Here is a 24,101-nt window from a genome sequence, read left to right on the forward strand (position 1 = left end):
CACTTGTGATTTAAATACTCTGAATAATTTAGTGTCATCTGCAAATTTGATCACCTCACTGATCGTTCCCCTTTCTAGATTATTTATAAATATATTAAAAAGCACTGGTCCAAGTACAGATCCCTGAGGCAGTCCACTGTTTTCCTCTCTCCACTGAGAAAACAGTCATTTTAATCCTACCTTCTGTTTTAATCCACAAAAGGACATCGCCTCCTATCCCATGACTTTTTAGTTTTCTTAGAAGCCTCTCATGAGGGACTTTGTCAAACGCCTTCTGAAAATCCAAATACACCACATCTACTGGTTCACCTTTATCCACATGGTTATTTACCCCTTCAGAAAAATGTAGCAGATTTGTGAGGCAAGCCTTCCCTTGGGTAAATCCTTGCTGGCTATGTTCCATTAAATCCTGTCTATCTAAATGTTCTGTGATTTTATTCTTTATAACAGTTTCCACACTGAAGTCAGGCTGACTGGTCTATAGTTTTCTGGTTCATCTCTGGAGCCATTTTTAAATTACGGGGTTACATTGGCCATATTCCAGTCTTCAGATACAACGGAGATTTTAATGATAGGTTATAAATTACTTGTAATAGGTCTAAAATTTCATTATTGAGTTCTTTCAGAACCCTGGGCTGTATACCATCTGGTCCAGGTGATTTACTACTCTTCAGTTTGTCAGTCTGGCCTACTACATCTTCCAGGTTCACCATGATTTGGTTCAGTTCATCTGAATCATCACCCTTGAAAACTGTCTCTGGAATGGGTATCTCCCCAACATCCTCATCCGTAAACACCAAAGCAAAGAATGAATTTAGTTTTTCCACGATGGCCTTATCTTCCCTAAGTGCTCTTTTAACCCCTTGATCATCTAATGGTCCAAACGACTGCTCACAGGCTTCCTGCTTTGGATATATTTCAAAAAGTTTTTATTATTAGTTTTTGTCTCTACGGCCAACTTCTTTTCAAATTCTCTTTTAGCCTGTCGTAACATTATTTTACATTTAACTTGCCAATGCTTATGTTTTTTCCTATTTTCTTTAGATAGATCCTTCTTCCAGATTTTGAAGGAAGATCTTTTGCAATAATAGCCTCTTTCACCTCCCCTTTTAACCATACCGGCAATCATTTGGCCTTCCTTCTACCTTTCTTAATGCGTGGAATACATTTGAAATGCACTTCTAGGATGGTATTTTTTAACAATGTCCACATCTGTTGTACACTTTTAACCTTTGTAGCGAAAACCTTTCAGTTTTTTTCTATTTTTTTTTTTTCATTTTATCAACGTTTCCCTTTTGAAAGTTTAGTTCTAGAGCCATGGATTTACTTATTGTCCCCCTTCCAGTCGTCAATTCAAATGTGATCATGTTATGATCACTATTGCCAAGCGGTTCCACCATCATTACCTCTCTCACCAAATCTTGCACTTCACTAAGAATTAGATCTAAAATAGCTCCCTCTCTTATCAGTTCCTGAACCAATTGCTCCATGAAGCAGTCATGTATTCCATCCAGGAACTTTACATCTAAAATCCTATCTAGGTGATGCGTGAGGTCCGCCACCTTCGCACCAGGAAGACATGTTACCAGGCAATCCTCACGCCCACCAGCCACTCAGTTATCTACATTCCTAAAAATCAAATCACCAACTACGACAGTGATATGATCAGCTCCTTGGTTCTTTAGGAAAAATGAGAATTTATGTTAGAGTTTTTCAGCTTTTTCTGGAAACTCATAATTTTCGTCTTTTCAGGGTTTACGTGTAGGGCCCATGATTTGCAGTACATTAGCAGGTTTAGGTTCTCTTGCAAACCTTCTGAGATTGGAGATAAACTTACCAGATTGTATGTGTGCAGTAGGGATTTGATCTCTGAGTCATTTAGTTTCAGTTCTGAAGCTATGGAGAAATCATTGATGTAGATAGTCGAGAGGGTAGAGCTTGGTCAACCGCTTCCTTCTCAGACAGGGAACCCAGAAACGGAGCCTTTTTTAAGGAAATTGCTCAAGGGGTTCAGTCTTATTTGTCATGCTCTCTTGTTCTCATGACACCCAGTAATGAGACTGTTGGGGTGGTGTCCAGATGAACTGATATTTTACAGAACAGTCATGTTTTTTAGAGAAATTGCCCTATGTCCTGCTTAACCAAAAAAATGGATGCACCATATTTTAATCTGGCCATACATGGAAAAAGCAAATCAGTTGACTTTCATACAAGACATCCATGGGCTGATCTAGGATTTTGAAAATGGGAGGTGTAGATGGTGTGGTGCATCATCACCACCTTCCCTTCTTCCACTCACTGTCCTCCTCAGAGGTTCTTCTATACCTACCCTCTCCCATTCCTATCTCTACCTTAGTTTCTTATCCATGTCTGCTTTGTCTCTCTCAGTGACCTCTCCATTTCTCATCCCCTTTAAATTTATATACATCCTTTCCATTTCCTCCCCTTGTGCCCCTGGTTTCTTCTCTATCTCCTGCCAGTATCCTCTTCGTCACCCCCTGCCCTTGGATTCCTCTCTCTCCTCCTATCCCTTACTCTATCTTCCTCCTCCCCTATTTTCCTAGATTCCTCTCCACTTCCCCCTTCCTCCTCTCTATCACCCCTCCTCTCCCTTACCTACCTTTTAATCTACCATCTTCCTTAAATTCATCTCTATTTCCGTCTTTAAGTTCCTCCCCAACTCCTCCTCCCCTGCTTGTGTTCTTGTCTCTCCCCTTCTTTTCTTCAGGCTCATTGTTCCCGTCCCCCATCTCCCCCTCCCCCTCTTCAGTTTCTTGTGGTTCAGTATTATGAGCAGTCCAGCAGGACAGGGACACAGTGGATCTCCATGGTGAGTTCTTCCTTTATAATTAGGAAACATAGGAGGAAGAGATGAAAATGAAAGCAGCTCAGCCTTTTAAACCTGGTAACGTTTGGAATGGCTTTCACAATGAGGATGGCCTGCATTCTGGGGATGTGCTGGTGGCCACCTTACAAGGAGCAGGCGTGCACTCTTATTCCCACTGCCGGGTTATAGCGCCTGCACTTTGAGGTGGAGAAGAGAGGAGGTCTGGCGGGTCTGAGGGCTGTGTGTGATTGGGGAACCAGCCTCATTGTACTAGAGATCCAGCTGGGAACTGGGAGGAGGAACAAACAGTTCAGAAGTTACCTGGAAGATTCTGGAAAACTGGGCTGGCTGCCTGCCTAGCCCACCATTTCCCTCCATCCAAATTTCATGTCTTCCCCTCTTCCCCCTCCCTCCCTTCCTCTCCCTCAACCCCAGAGAGCTCGCCCTCCTTAATCCCAGGGACTCTCTTCCCCTTTCCCCTTCCAATCCCTTTCTCCCTGGGTCCCAGGTCTGGTTCCCTTAACCCCAGTTAGCTGGTGACATTGCACTTATGTGCCCCAATTGTTCCTCCAGTAACACGGTACCCATGTGTCCTGGCTCCCCAGTGCTGCATTTCTCAGGTTGTAAAATACATTTCTTCTTCTGCAAATTGTAAGAAACCAACTCCAGCAGAGCCCACCCAAGCATGCTGTGTTTAGAGAGCACTAATGTCTGTAATCCTTGCAAAGAGCTTGAGGTTTTAAGTTCCCAGTGGCAGGGAGCCTGAAGTTCCTCTACCAAAGAGAAAGACAAACAGCATTGGGCAATGCTCTCCTGAAGAGCTCAGCGTTCAATTTAGAGTCCAGGTGTAGGTCAAAAGAGCAATAACTAGGATTTCCCCAGCTCCAGCTGACCGGGAAACTGAAGACCTGACCGGGAATTGAACCCGGGACCTTTGAGCCACCAGGCTGACCCCTTATACATTTCCAGGGAACTTATGCCCTCTGCCCCAACCAATCAGTTGTCTCAGAATCAAAACAAACATTTTCTGTTTCTTATAATGAGAATTAAAGGGACATTGTTAGGAATGATAAAATGCCAGGAAGAGAATTGCAATTTGAAACAAGAGGCTTGGCCTATTCTACTGCAGCAGTTTCTGCTAAGATGCTGCTGAATCTCTGACTTCAAATTACACGACTGCTGCACCACAGGGACTGCAATATGGTACACCTAGAAGTTTTTAAGTATATGGAAATAAATAAACACAGAGAGAACCAGATCTGCCTCTGAAAATGATTGGATTTTTGTTATTATCCCCAACGCTGTCCCTTTAAGGGCTCTGAGGTAAGGGCAGCCTTCTCTGGTGATGTCAGAGAGCAGGCCTATGACATCACAGGCCTTTGACCGTGGTCTATAGGGTCACAATGCAGCAGTAGCTTCATAGAGGGCTGCATAAAAGGGCATTTGGATTGAGTAACAAATAGACATCAGAGTTCAATTGTTTTAAAATTGGAATTTATTTTAACAAACTACTGATCTTAATGTCTTAAGATACAAGTTTGCAAAAAAAAAATATTTATATATATAGAAAAATAAACAAAATACAGCAATAGCAGTGGTAAGGGGTATTTTCAGTGCTAAATTCTGCATGTACAAAGCATCCGCAGACTCTGAAAATGAGTGATCTGCATGGAACACAGCGCAGCAGCCCAGGTGCAATTTCCACTCGCTGGCTAGCAAGGGCGCAAGCACTGCAAGTAGATAAATGCTCTTTCCGCCCCTGGAACAACTCTTTGCTGCGTAAAGATACGTGCAGAATCACTTCCATGTGTACAACCCCCTCCCCAGGCAATTCTTAAAAGACCATTCAAGCACATAAAGCCACATTTTATGCTTGTAAATGCTTCTGAAAATTCAGCCCTAAAGGTTTCTCATTGGATCCAGGGTTCTCAGTAGGGTACACAGAGAAACCTAAAACACGAGAGAAGCAAGCTCAGATGAAAGATATCCTGACACCTTGGAGCCCCAGAACCCAGGCTTGTGAACCAGGGGCAGCTGAAAGAGACCCCCAGCAGCAGGGCAGAGCCAGGATCATATCAGGACTCAAATAAGAAACCATAACCGCAAGGGGACGCCAAGGAGAAATAAAACAGCCAAATCAGAGCCACCCCAAGACCCTGGAAAGAGAAACAGGATCAAATAAAAAAAGAACCAACACTAGGAAGATGCATGATCCCCGGAAGAGAAAGAAAGAGCCCAGCACCACATGGTGAATCACATAGAGAACCATGAGCCTTCCCCCCGAGCGGGCCCTGAAAAATGCACCACCCATAGCTGTGTTAAAAAAAAAAATTCAAAATGAATAAGAAATGTATTCTTGAAACTCTCCTTTCTCTTACTGCACTTTGTGCTCTGTTGGTTTTTCCTACAGTTTCTCCAAATTCCTGGATATTTCCACATTTTTAAAGGGCAGTATAGTTAGACAGAGACATACAGAGCAGAAAGGTGATGCAGATCCTGATACGTGATGCAGAGGCAGACAATATATCCCACCTTGCACTGGGATGCAAGTTAAAAACCCAGGACTGGCATAAAATCTGCTTCCAGGAACTGGGTCACGGGGAAGCTCTGGACGCAAAGAAGAAAATTTAACAAAATAACCTGGAGATGGTTACTAATATAAGGCTCACACAGTTTATTCTCCTACCTCATCCCCCAAAAAGGTAAAATGCGAGAAACAAAGCATATAAAGGAGACTGGGAAATAAGACCAAAAGTGTAAGTAATTAGTAATAAAGCCAAGAAACAGGTAAGCTGATATTCTGAGCAATGTTCATTGGGCCAGTTCCTCCTCTCTAATCATTCTGCGATCTGTGAGTGCAGAAAGGCAGCGTCCTGTGCATCTCAGGGTGTAGGAGAGGCGTTGCTGAAAATCCTCCTGGCAGCCTTGGATGGATCGGTGGCTATGTCAGATTCGAGCAAAGTTCTTCTCTTCCACTTTGCCAAGCCAATTTTGTTTTGCTTTTGAGTCCTGTCTTCTTCTGAATGTCTACAGTAAATACGACCTGTCTACAGCTCTGTAGAAGGGATCTAAGGCCTATCCCTAGAGACTATGGCTTTTACCTGCCGAGTAAAATGTCTTGCAGTCACAACAGGACTCCAAGCCCCTTTTTTTTGCTCCACAGGTCCATCATTTTCCCTCAAGAACTGTAATGACAAAAGGCATCAGGGAAAGAACCACAGGGAGTCCTGAGCTACAACAGGTTAAATTGGTTTTAGAAGAGTTCTGCAGAGCTGCAGGGGAGAGTTTAAAGAAAAGAGTAATTAGTTGCTTTCCAGTGCCAAACACAGCTGTGTGCAGAGGGGCAAATAAAACAGCAGGTCCTGTAAACTCTGTAAGCAGAGATGCACAGCTCAGATCTCAGCCCTGTTCCAGCAGAAATGCAGGACAAGCCTGCTTTCAGAATGTTTTTATTCAAGTGAAACCACGGATTACAAGCAGACCCGAATGCAGGAATATTTCTCACCTAAATTAATGCCCATAAGCAGGCTGCGCTTTTATAAATGAAGTCCTGCCATTGTTGAATTGTCCACACGTGGCTTTCAGTGGTTCACCTTCCTGGGCCAGTCTCTCCTTGACAGTGATCTGAATTCGGTGGCAGGAGGGTGGGATGTGGATACTTGTTCAGCTGCTACATCGGAAGCGCAAGGTACAACACCCGGAACTTGCCATTTAAACTGGTGGATATAACAAATTAATCACCGGCCACTGGTAGCGTCCATTTCAAGGCTTCATAAAGGGTGGACAGGAACAGCCTCTAATACAAGGGTCCAAAGGATAAAAATTCATTGATGAGAGTTCCTATGGGAAACAAAAGAGTTAGCCCCCATTTTCACCAGCAAGTGGCACTGTTGCATAACACTATTCAGCTTTTCTCACAAGTTCTGCTAGCAATCTGGTTGGAGTAATTAAATAAACACGCAGTCATTTTAACCAGCACAAACTCAGTTTTGGGAACCAGCCCTCTTTCAATACCTCAAAATCCCCAGCTAGGGCCATGTGGCAGGAGACTGAGAGAACGATGGGCCTGGCTGGGGAACACACACACAAGCACACACACACGCACACACACGCACGCACGCAGGCCTGGGGGTGACTATGGAAAGCTACAGCCTCAAGGTCTCGCTGGAGCGGGCAGGTCATGGGCCTCAACTCTGCTTCGCAGCCGAGGATAATCAGAACGAACCCACTGACTACGTGTTTCAGGGACGCCCCTGCACCAATTTGCACCATTCATATCGTTGTGGTCCTGTTTGTGGGTTCCAGGTGGGGGTGATGCCATGGCATCCCGTTCCCTTTGTGTGCCTGTCATGTACACAAGGACACCCTGCAGCCATCCACCCCTTTCCTCCCGGGGGTGGCCCTGTGACATCACACATCCTGAGATCTGATTAGTGCAGGCGTTGTGTGACGTCACACATCCTGGGATCTGATTAGTGCAGGCGTTGTGTGACGTCACACATCCTGAGATCTGATTAGTGCAGGCGTTGTGTGACGTCACACATCCTGAGATCTGATTAGTGCAGGCGTTGTGTGACGTCACACATCCTGGGATCTGATTAGTGCAGGCGTTGTGTGACGTCACACATCCTGAGATCTGATTAGTGCAGGCGTTGTGTGACGTCACACATCCTGGGATCTGATTAGTGCAGGCGTTGTGTGACGTCACACATCCTGGGATCTGATTAGTGCAGGCATTGTGTGACGTCACACATCCTGGGATCTGATTAGTGCAGGCGTTGTGTGACGTCACAGCTGGATCCTAACCGGAGGAATAACAGCAGCCAAACTCCAGTTTGTGCCAGAGGCGAGATGGGGGCTGTTCAGCTATCAGAGGGCACAGAGAGGGTCCAGCATCCTTGTAAAGGGGCCCAGGATTCATAAGCTGCTGCAGAACAGCGTCATCTAAGCGGGGTAGAGGTAGTTCCTGCAAACATCTCAACATGCACCAGCTCTGCCCAGGCAAGGGTTGCTTCCGACACCCCCGTTTCTCGCACTCGCAGCCTCACAGACTGACTTAAAAAGCTGGTGGGGTGGGGTGTGGTGCAGGGCAGTGCCCCTCCCCCACCTTGAGCTCCACAGGTGGTCGCCCCTCTTGCCCGTTCCTTGAGGCAGCCCTGGCTCTGCTCCTAAGATCCCAAGCCCACGGGCAGATCTGGAACTCAGCCGGTGTGAGTTTGTGAGGGGCTCCCCTCTCCAGAGGTCGGTCCCGGGGGGGGGGGGGGGGGGGGGGATTGGTGCCATGGGGACCGAGCCTGTAAGGAACGTGAGCGCCAGCAGCTTTTAATCCGAGAACTAATTAAGGGCCTGAGTCCCTGTGGCTATGGGAAAGGAGCTGAGTGAATCAGGTCTTAAAGGCAGCTCTCCCTCCCGGGGCTTAGTAAACCCAGGAATTTTTAATAAAATGGATGTAGGGAGATATTTTCCTGAACATAAGGGCTCCCAGCAGAAACAATGCTCTTGATTTGTAACCATAACAAGCCGTCTGAGCCCTCCAAGCAATATTTTTAGACCTCCAGCTTAGGAGCCTTGTCCTTTCCTGTACTGCAGACAATGGCATCTGAAGCTCAGCCTGTGTTTTCTCTAAGCACAGGGAAAAAAAACCCCTCAGGTTACTACCAACCCTCCCTGGGTACAGCAGCAGGGAGTTTCTTCTTTAGCTCTGATGACTATGCAAGCTAAGACATCAATTTCAATCTCCTAATCACCCTCAAAAGAGCTTTCACATTTATGTAGTCAATCAATCTCATTTAGGGTTTGCTATTCCATAATTTCTTATAGCAAATTGCAACAAGGAAAACTGAAATGCGGAAAATGCTAACCCTGGTCTCGCATGTGCTTCTCCTTCTAGTTTTAATTTAACTCGTTCTTTAGAGCAATCAGGAGAAACGAAGGCGCCACCTTACTAACTGCTTGTGCTTCTCGGGTTATTCTTGGTTTGTGTTTTTGTAATAAGGGGACAGGAGCTCAGGATTTTCCCTGATGTATCTAGGCATGCACAATTAAGAAGGAAGGATTTTTTTATCCTTTCGATAAACTTATTAGGTTGGGGGGGGGGGGAGTTTGCATTACTATATCCAGCAAAATGTGCAGTTACTATGGATAATAACAGATGAGTATTTTTTTAAGCCATGGCAATTGAAAGCTCTTGAGGATACTAAAACTACTGGCTAATGTTTTTTTATTTGTTATTTCCCAGTTGTGTGCTTGGTTGTCCTTGGGGTTTCTTTTCTTATACATGTGATGTCCCTCAGCAGTCCTTATTCGGCTTCATAATTTGTGGAATTTCTTTTTAGGGCTAAATATTTGTTGTTGATTCTAAGGTTTTTACTTGTTATTTTGTGGCTCAGCTGTTTCAAGCATTTCGCTTGTATTATGTATATCCATGAAAGTATAAATAAAGAGATTTTAAAAAGATTGAAATGCTGGTATGGGCGAAAAATCGGTAATTAGGAACTGTCTCTAAGTGTGGAGACAGGGGCTTTGGGTCCAGTACTGGAGCAGACATCGGCTGGGGGTCCCACAGTGGCCACATACACAGATGTTACCTGTAGTGCCAGACTTCCAAATCTACCCTTGTTCTAGTGCAGCCAGCCCCTTCCCCACAGCCTTCCCCTCCACAGAAATAGTACAAAGCCAGTGACCCCTGCTCCACTGGACCCAGATGAGGCTGGAAGGTCAGCTGCCCTCCTGGCAGGAGCTGCTGTATATTGCTTGCCCATTCAGTCCCAGAGGTCCCGCCACGGCCAGAAATGTACAGACCCCACTGGGATTGTGTGCCTGCCAACAGAGGAAACCCTACCCCCCAGGAGTGTGTGCAGCCTGTGCCAGGCACTAAGTCAGAAAGGGAAACCCTGCACCTCATGAATACATAGAAATATCAAAGAAGCCAAGAAGAGAGCCAGATGCCCCGGGCTCCTTCTCATCCATACCCTTTCCCCTCTGGTACTCTACAACCTTTCTGCTAGGAAACTGTCTACAAAGCTTTCCAGTTATACAGGAGAACCCAGCGACAGACAGACAGATGGACAGACATCACTCTACCTCTTGTTCCCCTTCCATTTGCTTTAAGACTGTCTTTTGGGGGGGTGGGGGTCAGTTTTGGCCACGGATCAGTATCTCGTCCGTGGGTGTCCCTGGCAGCCTGAGCTCCCCGTGCTTGCCGGACGAGGAGAAGCTGGCCGATTTGTCCTGGGACGGCGGCCGGCCCTGCAGCCAGCCGCAGGAGAGCACCGCCAGGCACTCGTCCCGGAAGCGCCGGTCGAAGAAGGCGTAGAGGAAGGGGTTCAGGGAGCTGTTGACGTAGGCTACGCAGGTGGCGTAGGGGTGGATGTTGTTGAGGAAGGCGTGGAAGGCGCAGGAGTAGGGGATGACGTCCAGGTCCATCAGCACGTAGACGGTCTTCACCAGGTGGAAGGGCAGCCAGCAGAGAGCAAAGACCGCCACCAGGGTGACGATGATGGTCAGCAGCCGCCGCTTCCTCAGGCCCTCGTGGCGCTGCTTCTTGAAGTGGCTGGCGATGGTGCGGGCGATGAAGAAGTAGCAGGTCAGCATGATGGCGAAAGGGGCCACGAAGCCCAGCAGCGTGGAGGAGATGCTGAGCCCCGCGATCCACGCGTTCTCCGTGTGGTTCTGGGCCACGCTGGAATAGTCCATGAAGCAGATGGTCTTGTTTTCTTCCGGATCCTGGCCCGTGCTGCGGAAAACCAGGGCCGGCAGTGCCAGAAGGATGGCCAGCGCCCAAAGGAGGCTCGTGGCCAGCAGGTTGCTGGCCCGGGACCGGAGATGAGTGTTGGTCAGGGAGTGGACAATGGCTAAGTAGCGGTCAAAGCTCAGGCAGGTGAGGCAGAAGACACTGGCGTACATGTTCACAAACACCAGGTAGCTACTCAGCTTGCAGGCAAAGGTGCCGAAGGGCCAGTGGTAGCCCAGCAAGGTGTACACCGCCCAGAGTGGCAGAGTCACTACAAAGGTGAGGTCTGCCAGCGCCAGATTGGCAATGAAGGTGTCTGCCGACCGGCGCTTCTCCTTGCTTTTGTAGATGGTCCACAGCACCAAGCCATTCCCAGAGATGCCCAGGAGAAACACCAGCAGGTAGATGGTGGGCAACAGGATAATGGATGGCTGCCATTCCTCGTAGTCACAGTCCACCTCCACGTCCGCATAGCTCTCGTTCATCTGAGCAGCAAACGGCTCGCTCTTTCTGAGATGCACCGGTGCTGTCGCCCTCCCTCCTCAGACCCTAGTGCTCCAGTGGCTCACGCCCGCATGCCCCTCAGTGCTCTCCAGCTGCAAGGGGAGCCCTCCTGGGGAAGCTTCCGATTCTTTCCGGGGGGGGGGAAAAAGCTCGGTTCCTTCTCTTGGAATCAGAGTCTCTCTCAGTGCAGCAGGCCAGGGGGGCTGCAGTGTTCCTTACCGAGGTGCAACTCTTCTCCGAACTGATTAAGAAGGCTCAGAAGTCTCAAGACCCAGCCCCCTGACATCCTGCTGTCTCCTTGGGCAGTGTTTAACCCCTGCAATGCCAGATGTAGATTCAGGCAAAGGCCAGGGTGAGGAGGAGGATTCCAGGACACTTAATTTGATTATCTTGCTCGTTATTTACTATTTTGGAGTCTGGTAGAAGTCTGAGGGGGAGGGGAGAAGGAATGGATTCAGAGCTGGGCACAGAATAGATTTAGTAAATGCTTTCTAATCCCGCCTTACAGTCTTTCATTTTTCACTCTCAACAGATTTTCTCCTCTGCCACCTTCCCCAAGTCCTTCTAGCCCTTCTAACTCACACGGTGCTGGGAATAAAGACCATCTCCAAGCATTTCTATCCTGTCTGTCTCACTACATACAGTAATAAGCATTGTGCTCATATTAAAATCTTTTCAGTTCTCCTGGTGCACAGCTGCACTCCAGCACACACCCTGACAAATAAATACAGACTCACAGCCTCACTGGACTCATTCAGGAACATGTATGCATGCACAGGCATTCATATATACCATTGGTTATATAGTGCTACAAGATGTCTGTAGCACTGTACAGGAACAAATAAAAGGGACATTTGTTTCTCTTATGTGTCTCCAGCCAAAACACATAAGAGAAACTTTAGTACAGAAATGGGTAAACCACAAAGGGTTATGACTAAGGAAGCAGCAGGGTTTCAGTTTTGAAAGGTGAGATTTTGGCCATGTCCAGAGAGGGAGCCTGACCTGCTCAGATGGGCTGTGCCAGTTTGCAGGTGAAGGAAGGCGGAAGTGCAAACAGAACAGATTTAGATAACACTAGCATGACAATTTTATATGCGCTGCCAAAGCACTATATATAATGATTCAAATAAAAGAGAAAGAAAGAAATTATTATGAACTAATAACAGGGAAGTAAAATTATAGAAAGTACAACAGGGACGGTTTTGGTGCATATTATCCCTGGTTAGGGTTCATTTCTGGCTGGGCGGCAGGTGACCACATATTTTGCTGCTGTTTCTCCAGAGTTTTTCCTGCTCATTCTTTTGTGGGAAGCCTTAGCTTTTCTCGGTCAGCTTTGCAAACCTGCATGTTTGATCTCCTTGGTGTTTTGCAGAGCACAGGAGAAAATGCATTTCTGTTTCTGCTTCTCCAGTGTTGCACTGCATGCAGTCTGGCTTCTTGGGGTTTCCAGCTGAGGTTTTGTCTGCATCTTTCTGTTCCTAGTCTGTGATTACATATTTGGTGAGGGACTGTCTGGTTTTTGCATTTGGGACTGAGCTGAGGTACTCTGCTAGCGTGTTTCTTGGGCACGGACAGAAGAACAGAAGGAGCCTTCCCGGGGACATGGGTGAGAATCTGAAAAGGAGCCAGGCCCCAGGGAAAAGGCAGAAATAGAAGCAGAGGAGGCTGCCTCCCCAGGCAGGCTGGATTTGAGAAGCAGACAGCACTGTGCTGTGCACAAACTCTGCTGTTTGCTCAGAATTTCACACTCTGACCAGCAATGTGTGTCTGTGTGACTTACTGTGCTGCCGGGGAAGATCTCTGAAAATACACTGGCCTCACGCAATAAAGATTTGTTTCCATACCCACAAAATAGAGAAAGTGCCCTCTGAGCTGAACTGAAAGGAACAGACAGGGGAGACAAACGGAGGGATATGGATATGGAATCTAGCGTCTTCCATGCCTTCTCAGGCTGAGAAAGAGCTTTGAAATGAATCGATAGCTGCTGTCCCTCCTAATGTGTCACTTCTCACCTCCTTCCCAGGCCTGGACAGTTCTGGCTCAATTAGTAGGTCAAGCAAACAACCTTTCATCTGGGGCTGGGCTGTGAAAACATCTGCCCCAACATCTGGGATTCCAACAGCAAGGGGGCAGGGGAGGTACTGGCAGTGCTAAGGAAGAGAACAAGCTGGGTAAACAATAGCCACAGGCCTCCTTTATGCATTCGCATGTTTGTTGCTGCAACTATATTCTCACGTTACAAGCAAAATCCCCTGCTCCCTTTCCAGTTCCTGATGCACACGAACCACCGCACAGCTTTATATTAATGAGAAAATGCCTGCTCCTCTGACTGTCCCCAATACACAGTTACAATGTGTATTAAGGAAAAAATACCCGCCCCCTCACTGTCCCAGATACACAGACTGCACAATATAACTTTATGTTAAGGATAAAACATCCACCCCCTTCATTGTTTCTGATACACAAATTACACTGTATAACTTTATAAAAAAAGATAAGGTGTCTGCTCCTTTCCTCATCTCTGATAGGTGGGTCACACTATATAAGGATGAAATGCCTGCTCCCCTCACCCGATTACACCAGTAGGACTCTGTTCATTGTTTTCCCATTAATAAAGTTTGGAGTTAAAGAAGTGGCTTCCTCTGTCTGTGAGTAAAGACCGAGTTAAGCTTATCTGTTCAAGCTGCACATGAGAAAGACACACGGGCCAATGCAATACGGACGTGGTACAACTGTGCATCCATTCTGGGCGCCCGCTGTTTCACCGCTCGCACAGCCGCGTATTCTGAGCACGCGATCGCGTGTTCAAATACAACACAAATGACAACGGCACCAAAAAAGCGCATGGGGGTCAAAAAAAAGAGCGTCCTTAGCGCTACTCGTTTTATTGCATCGGTCGCCCATATGGCATCGCGAGTGCGGCGTGTGGAGGCGCCGAAGTCCTGTCACAAGGTCATACATCTGTCAGACGGAATATGGGAAATGTAAATTTGCAATTTATTTGCAATGTCTTATTATTTTCAAATTTATCACTGCTCTCCCATCATGACGTCATGGGGTGCATCATAATCCTGCCTGGGAGGTGTATAAATCATTGCTGGGAGTCCTTTTGCATTCAGTTCAGATTGGATCTGTATTCTACACAGACTGGCGTGAGCTGGTGCCCGGCATTCATAGTCGATATCACAGGATTATCAAGATGAAGATCGGCATTGCGTCATTTTGAACAGGTAAGAGGTATTTCTCTTTGTTTTTCCTCTGTGAACAGCTGGGGCGCCCAAATTAATCATCAGTCATTCTAAAACTAGAGTGTACAAATTCAAATCCACCTAGTGTGTAATCGAACATTTTTTTTTTTAATATATAGTATATGCAAATAAAATGTGAGTTCTCGTATGCAGTCTAGAATGAATAAAAAATCACTTAAGAGCAGTCCTCATAAAGAGAATAGGGTTGCTGTATTGTATCAATTCCACAGCGTTGTACACTTTTAGGCTTTTGATTTTTTAAATGATGTCATGACAGGAGCGGCACAACGAGTCTGTCTCCCGGGGTTGGCAGCTGGTGTGCTCTGAACTCAAGGAAGAAGTGCGCGAGGAGAACACAAGTGGCCAGCTTGATGGGCGATCTGGTCTGTGCCTTGCCTTCTGTGAAACACACCCATGAGTATTTGCCCAGTAAAAGTATTCTAACAAAACACTGATTGCTCTGTGTAAGCAATGAATTGTATTTCCGATTTATGGGCTCAGGTTTATACAAAGTCCAAGAGATCTGCCTCGTGCAGGCTGAGGCCTAGATAGAAGCCTCACCGGTGCATAACCACTGTCATGGTTAATTGGGTGCTGGGGGGACCCTGCCCTAAACTTTTCCCTAAGTTAGAAGGAATGGGTGGTGGGCACAGGAGCCCGTCTGGGGCTCTGTTTTTATTATTTTGACTATTCTTTTTTCGTTATGACCTTTTATACGCTATACTATACTATAAATGTGGGAAAACATCCTACAAAACCACCTTCATTAAAAAACTAGTCCGGGAAATTAGTAAGCAATATAAAACATGATTTTTACACCATGACCATGTAAGACAGGTGGGTCAGTGGTCCTGTTTGCTAGCTGTCTATTCTTTTTTTTAGAATTTCTGTCTGCATATGGCAAAACACCCACTCCCCCCTCTCCCCTCTCCTCCCATCATCATTCTCATGCCTCTCCCCTGGTATCATCGTCCTCTTCCATCAGTAACATCGCCTTCCCTCTCCCTGGTCTCCTCTGCTTTTTGGAACAGGGGAGAGACAGCACCAAACTCAACCGTCTGCTTTGGACTGGTGAATCCTTTACTGGATGCAGACATCCGTCCTCAGGTGACCGCTCGGTTGTCGATGTTCTAAGTAAAAGGCCACAAGGAACGCGCCGCTTCCGTCGGTTTCAAGGAGGACAATGCTCATGCTGACCACGCTGGTGGTGCTTGTGGTCTCGGCCATCATCGATGCCAGACCCTTGGGGTTCCTACATCGACAGAACCGGAGTTTCCAAGCCTCCATCCTTCCTCAAAAGACGGATGTGACCCTGGCACTGCCCGGAGAGCTCATCCCCAAGACAAAGCCCAGCGGAGATGGGGAGATCTGGAACCTGGACTGCCAGACAGAGGAATGGAAAGGAGCTGGTTAGACCTGTCCCTGACACAGGGCTCTTCCTGGATCCTGGAGAAGTACCAGCCCTTCGGACTCCTCACACTGACTGCAGTGTAGCTTTTATTTAACTCCAAGCGGGGAGTGTCCTGTCTCCACAGGTGCTTTTCTGTTTGTTTAATGTTGTCCTGCTTCCACAGTAGCCTTTCGGTTCCTACCGTGTTTCCCCGATAATAAGCCCTAGCTTGATTTTCAGGGTTTTATTTATTTAGAATTTTTGTTATATACCGACATCCGTTTGCACATCGTATCGGTTTACAAATAACTTGGAACTTCTAGGCATAGCCTTTACATGGAGTAGGGCTTGAAATATAAGTCCTCCTCCAAAAATAAGCCCTAGTTATAGCATGGCGCGGTTGCACCCCAAGACTTGCCTGAAACCCCCCCCCCCAAGATTTACCGAAAGTCCCTGGGGGGCCAAACCCCCCCCCCCAAAAAACCCCCAAACCCACCCCAACCCTCCAAATTTAATTCATTGCAATGCCCCCAGAATTTGCCAAAATTCACTGGTGGTCCAGTGGGGGTCCCGGGAGCGATCTCCTGCTCTCGGGCCGTCGGCTGCCAGCACTCAAAATAGCGCCGATGGCCCTTCACCCTTTCCATGTGACACTATCGGTGCCATTGGCCGGCCGAACGGTCATTTTGCAGTTGACGAGCCATTTTTAACTCAATCCATTTGCGTAGCTTTAGTTTACCACATTACAAATTTAAAAAAAGATGTTAGGCTGAGTGTTTAAAACTGTTCAGTGAAAACCAGCGCACAATTTCTTAACACTCAGGTTATTGCATTGGCTTGCTCGTCTCTGCCACACAAGCGCACACATTTTTGAGGGGGCAGGGGCAGAGAAAGGAGGTCACCCAGGTGTGTCTCTTGGATTTCTGCTCTGCAGGAGCAGACTCCAGGGGGCGGTGATATATTTTCTTGGTTAGGCAAAAGAAATGATGGCAGTGTTATTGACAACAGTAAATAATGTCCTCTCTGAATACGTTCTGTGTTATCACGCTTTCACTCCTTCATTTGTGCCCCGACCCAGGAAGCAGATAATTCTAAAACATGGACCATGGAGAGCTTTCAGTATAAATTGACTTGTTTCGTGTGTAGTTGGGGAAAAAAAAATAAGAAAAAAGAAACTGATGTGGACCATCAATTATAACAGAGGGTGCAATAGTGAACAAGTGTGCAATTCAGAAGAGTTGAGTGTGCACACTGCCCATATGTGTACAAATGTCCAAGATACAGCACTTCTCTATATAACACAGAAGTGATGCAGAGAGGAAGATTATTGGGTTTCTAGGAAATGTTATTATAAATGAATGTTCGGTGGGGTCTGAGACATCGAAAAACAGGACCTCAAAGGCCTTAAGACATCATGCATATAACATCTGTGCATCGTTTCTTTTTGTCACAACTTCCAATACCGGCTGGCAGTGGCCAGGAGCTGGGAAATGCAGTGTTTCCTGCCCGTGAACAAAGTCGTCTTGCTGTCTGCATCCGGACATGTTCTGTGCATGCCGAGGAGGCTCGGGAGGGACGGATGAGAGCGGTCCAGTGCAATGCTGCCCCTTCTCCAGCCTCTCCTTTCAGAGATCCTCAGCCTCTGGGGGTGGCTACAATAAGCTGTGCGTGAAAATGTGTCTCCAAACTGCGTGCCCGGTTTTTGTAATGCCAGGACTCCTGGGCGCCTGATTCAGTATGTTAATTAGTGCTGCGCTAAAAAGGATGCACTAGGGATCAATCGTGCGTCTCTAGCGCATCCTTGGCATCAGGTGCCCGGGAGACGTGGCTGTGTGCATAGCCATGGATTCAGCATCTAAGCTGGCCACCATTGTAACTTTTATTTTTCATGTTCCTGCTTTCTGTGGTTCCTCCTACTCAGTAGTACAGCAATACTAAAAGTAGAAGGAAACACAGAAAGCAGGATTATTTGTTTTTTTAGTGAGCCCTTGACATGCAGCAAGGCAGCGCCAGCTCTGGGACTGGCATTACATTTGCCATGTTAAAGAAAATGCACGTCGGGCATATGGCATTTTTTTTACATGGGGGGGGGGGAATGATTTAATGGCCTCATCTACATGGCATTTACATGTGATGAATGCTATTAGCTGTGCATGAATTTGGACACGCTAATCCCCTTATTGTATCGGGTGTTAGCCTAGCGCGTCCGAATGCTGGTTAAACTGCCCGCTAGCCTGAGTGCACGATATTGCCTCAGCCTCCCAGTCACAGCTGTAAACTTGTCTCTCTGGGTCACAATTTTTTCCAAAAACCAGGGACTAAGAGAGCAGTAAATCCACAAAACCTGGGAGAGAAACTTTGCCCGGGCCACTGCAGACAGTGAGATTAGCACCTTTGGGCAGGGCTAATTACAGCAGGGAATTGGGAGCCGTGGCTAAGGAGGAGCGAAAGGGGTGATGCTTTCAAAAGGCAGAGGAACCTCTCACCTCTCTGCCCAGGTCACTGCCCCACTGGGAGAGCAGGCTGGACCTTTAATGAGGGAAAAATTACAGCTTCCAAGACGGAAAGCAGGTTTGTCGAGGGGAGGGGGAGGATCTGAGCCCAAATGGAAATCCTCTGCCACAGGCCCAGGCATTTTATCCTGTTTACCTATGTAAAAAGGTCCTTTTGAAAATTACAGTTCCCGGCCACTCAGGGTAAAAGTGCCCGCACCTAGGACCAGCCTGCAGACTTTAACCTGCGTGGGGGAAAGGAAAGCGCGTGCAAGGATTTAATTTTGAAATCCTCGTGCATGTGCGTTACACCGGTTTCAAAAGCAGATGACAAGCGCTGGCTTTTTCCCCCGCCAGCCTGAGGATGCTCCCCGGGCAGTTTCCCTTTGAAAATCCGATTGCAGGTCTGCAGGCACCAGTGCCGATTTTCTGCCAGGTCGTAAGTTGCCAACCCACAGCTTTTTTGACCTTGCTGCCTGTTCCCCATTGCAGCTGGACTGGAAGGTGGAGTGGCCTCGACCTTCAATGCTGAAGGCAATTTTCAAAGAGCTTTGGAAATTGCGCTCCCTCCATATTCAGTTTAGATCAAAGTCGTACGCATTATGAATGATTTTAGAGGGCGCATCTCATTATTTATATTGTTATGGCATGCAGACATTAAAGACTGCATGCCATAACAATATGGCGTGTGGGGGGAAATGAAGAGAGGTCCGCGTTCTCTGAAAGGTTGGGACCCCCTCCATTAGAACATAAGGATATAGTGCGATGCTGGGCAGACCAATGCTCCATGGAGCCCAGTATCCTGTCTCTGACAGGGGCCAGCCCAGGTCACCTGGAAGTACCTGCCAAATCCCAATATGGAAGTCTCTCCTCAAGAATGGAGAGGTGGAGAAACCAAAGTCTATCTGGCTAATTATTTATGAACCTGTCCAAACCTTTTTTGTTTAAATGTGTTTATTAAAGATACAAATAGAAGAGCAGGAATGGCTAATATTTGGTTCTGATACAGACCATGCAAAATCCAGCAATGAAGAAAGCAGACATATTCATAAACCAGAATTTTCTTCCCACTCTATCCCACCTCAACCATCAACAGACACTTTTCACTAATTATTAAGGTCCATACTATGGACTCTCTGAGGCAATGAGGACATATACAGCCTCCACATATCCTCAGAATAGTATCCTCACTCCCTGCCAGGTACTTATATGTTTTTGACTCTACTACCCTTGCGTTCCTCCGCTAAGTTCATTTCTGAGTTACTGTTGGCTGTTGTTATCCTCTCCTTCAATGCTGCTCTCTTGTTATCCCCGACCCAGTTCTTCCTCCCTTTTATAATGTAATTTCAGCTCTTTTGTTAAACTGTGAACCGGTATGATGTCCTAACTAATACCGGTATATAAAATCTGTTAAATAAATAAAATAAAACACTTCTTTGCTGGGGCAGAACCCAACCAACCAGTAGGTTGTTCCATAGTAAGAAGGTTAGGTGTACTCTTTCTCCATTGTGCAATAGATGGCATATGGGGCTGGCTCAAGTTTCATGTTATGAGTTACCACCCCGGGAAGAGATCTAGGCGTCATGGTGGAGAATACACTGAAATTGTCGGTTAAGTGTGCTGTGCCAATCAAAAAAACAAACAATGTTAAAAATTATTAGGAAGGGAATATTGAATAAAGTGGAGAATGTCATAATGCCTCTGTATCTCTCCATGGTGAGACTGCAGCTTGAGTACTATGGTCACCACATCTCAGAAAAAAATATAGATGCACTGGAAAAGGTTCAGAGAAGGGTGACCAAAACTGATAAAGGGGGTGGAACGGTTCCACAATGAGGAAAGACTAAAGAGGTTTGGGTTGTTTAGCTTGGAGAAGAGTCAGTTGATGGGGAATATGATAGAGGTCCTCATAATCATGAGAGGACTAGAATGAGTAAATGTGAATTGATTGTTTACTCTTTCAGATAATATAAGAACCAGGGTGTGTGCCATAGAATTTCATTGTATTTGCCCTATGTTGCATCGGAGGTGGATTCTTGGGCTGAGCTGGGGTTGATGTAATCCATAGGCAAGGGCCTACGTGTCCCCACCGTCAGCAGGTAGAGTGGGTTGAAGCTGGAAGCCACTGGAGCATCACCTATACCAGCCCACGTTCCCCTCGGGTTGAGCTTTGGGTGCCGGGGCCAGCAGGACTTAGACCGGGCCTCGAGGTTAGGAAAAGGAGGTGGGTGGTTCAGGCCAGAGACAGCAGCCAGCAGGTGGTGTAGTTCTATCCTGGATGGGATGCAGTACAGTAACTCAGGCAGCAAAGAACGAGGAGAAACTGAAGGTGCCCGAGCAAAGAAAGGACACTGCCTTATTATTAGTCCACGTCCAGAGGATAGAGACAGAGGCGACACTGTCGAGCTTGAATGGAAGCTGGCGGCAAATGGAAAGTGTAGCAAGCAATGTAGAGCTCTGGACTCAAGTCTATAGTGTAGTCATCAGCAATGGTCAAGGCACCGAGAAGGCAGGCATGGTCAGACGTAGCAGAGGTCAAACCCAGGAAGTCAATCCAGCACACAGATGAGACGAACAAGGAACCAAGAACTAGGAATCAACAGGAACACGGAGCAAGACAAGCACGGAGGCAACGAGTACTCAGGAACCTGAAGCAGGAAACCGAGGAGACCTGTTGCAAAGGCAACGCTATGGTGCGAGGTCTGAGCATTTATACACTGAAGGATCTGATGTTAGCATCTGGGTCCGCAGCCAGGTTCCCACCACAGGCCCTTTAAAAAGATTTACTGATGCGCATGCCTAGGGAGGGGCGCAGCGCTGCTGGCGGCGTCTCTCCGCGAGCCCCGCGGAGAGGCCCAATGGATGGAGGCATCTTGGCTGGAGGTCCCGGGAAGTGGAGCAGGGATGGAGACGCTGGTGGGAGCCTGAGATCGGGGCTGGCAGCCCCCTGCCGCTAGCAACGGGGAGCTGGAGCCTGGAAGTTGCTTAGAAAGGTGAGAGGGCCGCACTGCAGGGCAGCCACGGGTGGCAGGCGTAACACTCTAGTCTTTGTACGTTTTGAAAGAGTAAAGAAATTACAACTGATTCATGTTTATTCATTATTTTATAGACCTCTCTCATATCTCCCCTCAGCCATCTCTTCTCCAAGCTGATGAGTCCTAACCTCTTTAGCCTTTTCTCATAGGGTCATTGTTCCATCCCATTTATCATTTTGGTCCTCTTTCTCTGTAACTTTTCTAATTCCACTATGTCTTTTTTGAGAAGTCATGACCAGAACTGCACACAGTATTTAATGTGGAGCGATACATAGGCATTATGATATCTTCTATTTGATTCTTCATGTCTTTCCTGATAATTCCTGGCATTCTATGTGTTTTCTTGGCTGCTACTGCACACTAAGCAGAGGGTTTCAATGTATTATCAATGATAGCACCTAGATCATTTTCCTAAATGGTGACTCCTAAAGTGGAACCTTGCATTTTGTAGCTATAATTTGGGTTACTCTTCCCCAAGTGCATCACTTTGCACTTATCTATATTAAATTTCATGTTGTATGCCCATTCTTCTAGTTTTACAAGATCCTCTTTCAATTTATCACAATCCTTTTGTGATTTAATAACTTTGAATAATTTTGTATCAGCAGCAAATCTGATCACCTCACTTGTTGTTCCCATTTCCAGGTCGTTTATAAATATATTAAAAAGCAGTGGTCCCAGAACAGATCCCTGGGCCACTCCAGTATTCACTTCTTTCCAGTAAGAAAATGTACCATTTAGCCGTACTCACTGTTTTCTATCTTTTAACCAGTTGGCAATCCACAATAGGACACTGCCCCCTATCCCATGCCTTTCTAATTTCCTAAGAAGTCTCTCATGAGGGACTTTGTCAAAAGCTTTCTGGATATCCAGATACACTATATCAGCGGGCTGACCTTTATCCTCATGTTTATTTATGCCTTCCAAAAAAATGTAGCAAATTTGTGAATCAAGACTTTCCTTGGCTAAATCCATGTTGGCTTTGTCCCATTAAACTTTGCCTATCTGTATGTTCAGCAGTTTTGTTCTTTAGGATAGTTTCTACCATTTTGCCTGGCACAGACGTCAGATTCAGTGCTCTATAATTTCCTGGATCTATTTATTTATTAAAATATTACTACAAGTATGCTAGGCGAGTTCCAGTCAACATAAAAACATTGCATTTAAACATACGACATAATTAAAATAACTGAATCCCAGGAAGTCCCAGTGATTTGTTATTTAGCCTGGCAATTTGCTCTCATTCATCCTCCACTGCACAGTGACTTGCTTCAGTTTCTTTGAATAACCATAGAATGGTTTCATTGAGGTTTTCTCCCCATCATCCTCTTCAGTAAAGACCAAAATAAAGAATAAGATCAGAGCAAAGTTAACTCGTGCGTCAAGGCTAGTGAGGGGTGGCAGACGTTTTATCTTTAACAAAACGTTTTATATGGCATAACTTGTGCCTCAGGGTGAAAGTGTTTGAACAGTGCAGCCCATGTTTCAGGGACTGTGAGGTGAAGGATTGCATCACCACTATGTGTTTCTTATGTACCCCTTAGTGGGGTTTTAAAACACAAGGGCTGCTGCGGCTGCTAGCAATTTACAGCCCATGCTAAACTGTTTTTATGGGGGAAAGCTGTCACTTAGCGTCCGAACGATGGTGTCTTGTTTTCAGTGTGCTTAGAAAGTAAGATGCATCCCATGGGGTGAGATGATGGGACAAATCAGACAGGACCAGGCTCTGGGGGTTTAATTTATTTATTATCAAATCAGTAAACTTTAATTTAAGTCCATTTGTCAATAAGGTGGAAGTTACATCGAACTGCTGGTACATGTGTATTTCTCTGTAGATAGCTGTCCTTTTAGTTCAGGCATCTGGGTAGAGCTCCCATGGCGATTTTAAGTACACAAAGGTCATCCAGCAGCTAACTGGGAATCCTAATGGAGGGGTCCCCAATTTCACAGCAATTACAGTCCTACCTTAACCCATCTTCTTCCTAGATACCCAGCCTATCTTGGTCCCATAAGTGGTGATGTGGTTGGGGGTCTCCCAGCCTTGGACATTCATCCTTAGTTGATATTTCTGGGGGACTTCTTTTGGGGAAAAGTTAAAATGGAATCAGGCTACCTAAGCACTGCAATCGCTGTGGGGAGGGAAGATCCAAAAACCTTCCCACACTGTTCAGATTCAAAAAATACTTCTAGTGGAAAACTGGATATACCTTCAGCCATCACTGTCTCTCTCAGCAGGATCTGCCACTGGCAGATCCAAGAGTGCTCAGGCTAAGTTTGCATAGAACAACTACAGGTCAGGTACTAGTTCCCGATTCTTAGAATGCCTAATTTGCAACCAAATATTTGGCATTTTAGCCAGCTGACCATTGTCTTCTACCTGGACCCGGCCCCTCTGGTCCTCTATCAGGGCTCCTATCCAGTTTCCACTGGTTCTGATCCCACTCCCCTCTCAATCTCTATGGTTTATGTCAACGGCCCAACTCTCTGAGGGACAGTAAAGATCTGTTCCCTCCCCCCTCTTGGAGGCAAATATGAGGGGCTTCCCATACAAAAGACTGGGGGGAAAAAATAAAACTGAGTGCTATCTACCACAGAGCTGTTTCCCTCCCTCTATCAGGAAGGCTTATTGTTCCTTGCCCCACTAAGTATCTGGAGCTCCTGCTAACCCAAGGGGAGCCTCATTGCTGTCCTCCAGGGATCCAGGAACAGATGTTTGATCAATATCTGCTCATAGAGCTTAGAGAGAATATGCAGGAATGGCTTTGAATTGCAAACCCTAAGCTTTGCCAAATTCGGTTTACATATTGTGCCAGATCTACTTGCTGTCCAGGGCAGCGGAGATCAAGGTTGTGACCTTGGGTGTTCAAAGCCAG

General features: G+C 46.5%; 1 protein-coding gene across 2 annotated transcripts; it reads right to left on the reverse strand.

Moving 5' to 3' along the window:
- Positions 1-5,481: 5,481 nt before the first annotated feature.
- LOC115075504 (apelin receptor-like) lies at positions 5,482-11,306 on the reverse strand. 2 transcript variants are annotated; one of them, XM_029575941.1, is made up of 2 exons: positions 9,911-11,306; positions 5,482-6,623 (listed from the first exon to the last, which is right to left on the reverse strand). In XM_029575941.1, exon 1 carries the CDS (start codon positions 11,042-11,044, stop codon positions 9,962-9,964), a length of 1,083 nt encoding a protein of 360 aa, XP_029431801.1. In that variant the 5' UTR covers positions 11,045-11,306; the 3' UTR covers positions 5,482-6,623; positions 9,911-9,961. The 2 variants fall into 2 exon arrangements, with proteins under 2 accessions (XP_029431801.1, XP_029431800.1); XM_029575940.1 differs by having other exon boundaries at positions 5,482-6,667; positions 9,911-11,305.
- Positions 11,307-24,101: the final 12,795 nt, after the last annotated feature.

The sequence above is a fragment of the Rhinatrema bivittatum genome, chromosome 13, assembly GCF_901001135.1.
Source record: "Rhinatrema bivittatum chromosome 13, aRhiBiv1.1, whole genome shotgun sequence".
NCBI classification, from domain to species: domain Eukaryota; kingdom Metazoa; phylum Chordata; class Amphibia; order Gymnophiona; family Rhinatrematidae; genus Rhinatrema; species Rhinatrema bivittatum.

Excerpts from the sequence above, each read along its gene's own strand:
- LOC115075504 (XM_029575941.1), bottom strand. The coding sequence starts at position 11,044 with ATGAACGAGAGCTATGCGGACGTGGAGGTGGACTGTGACTACGAGGAA.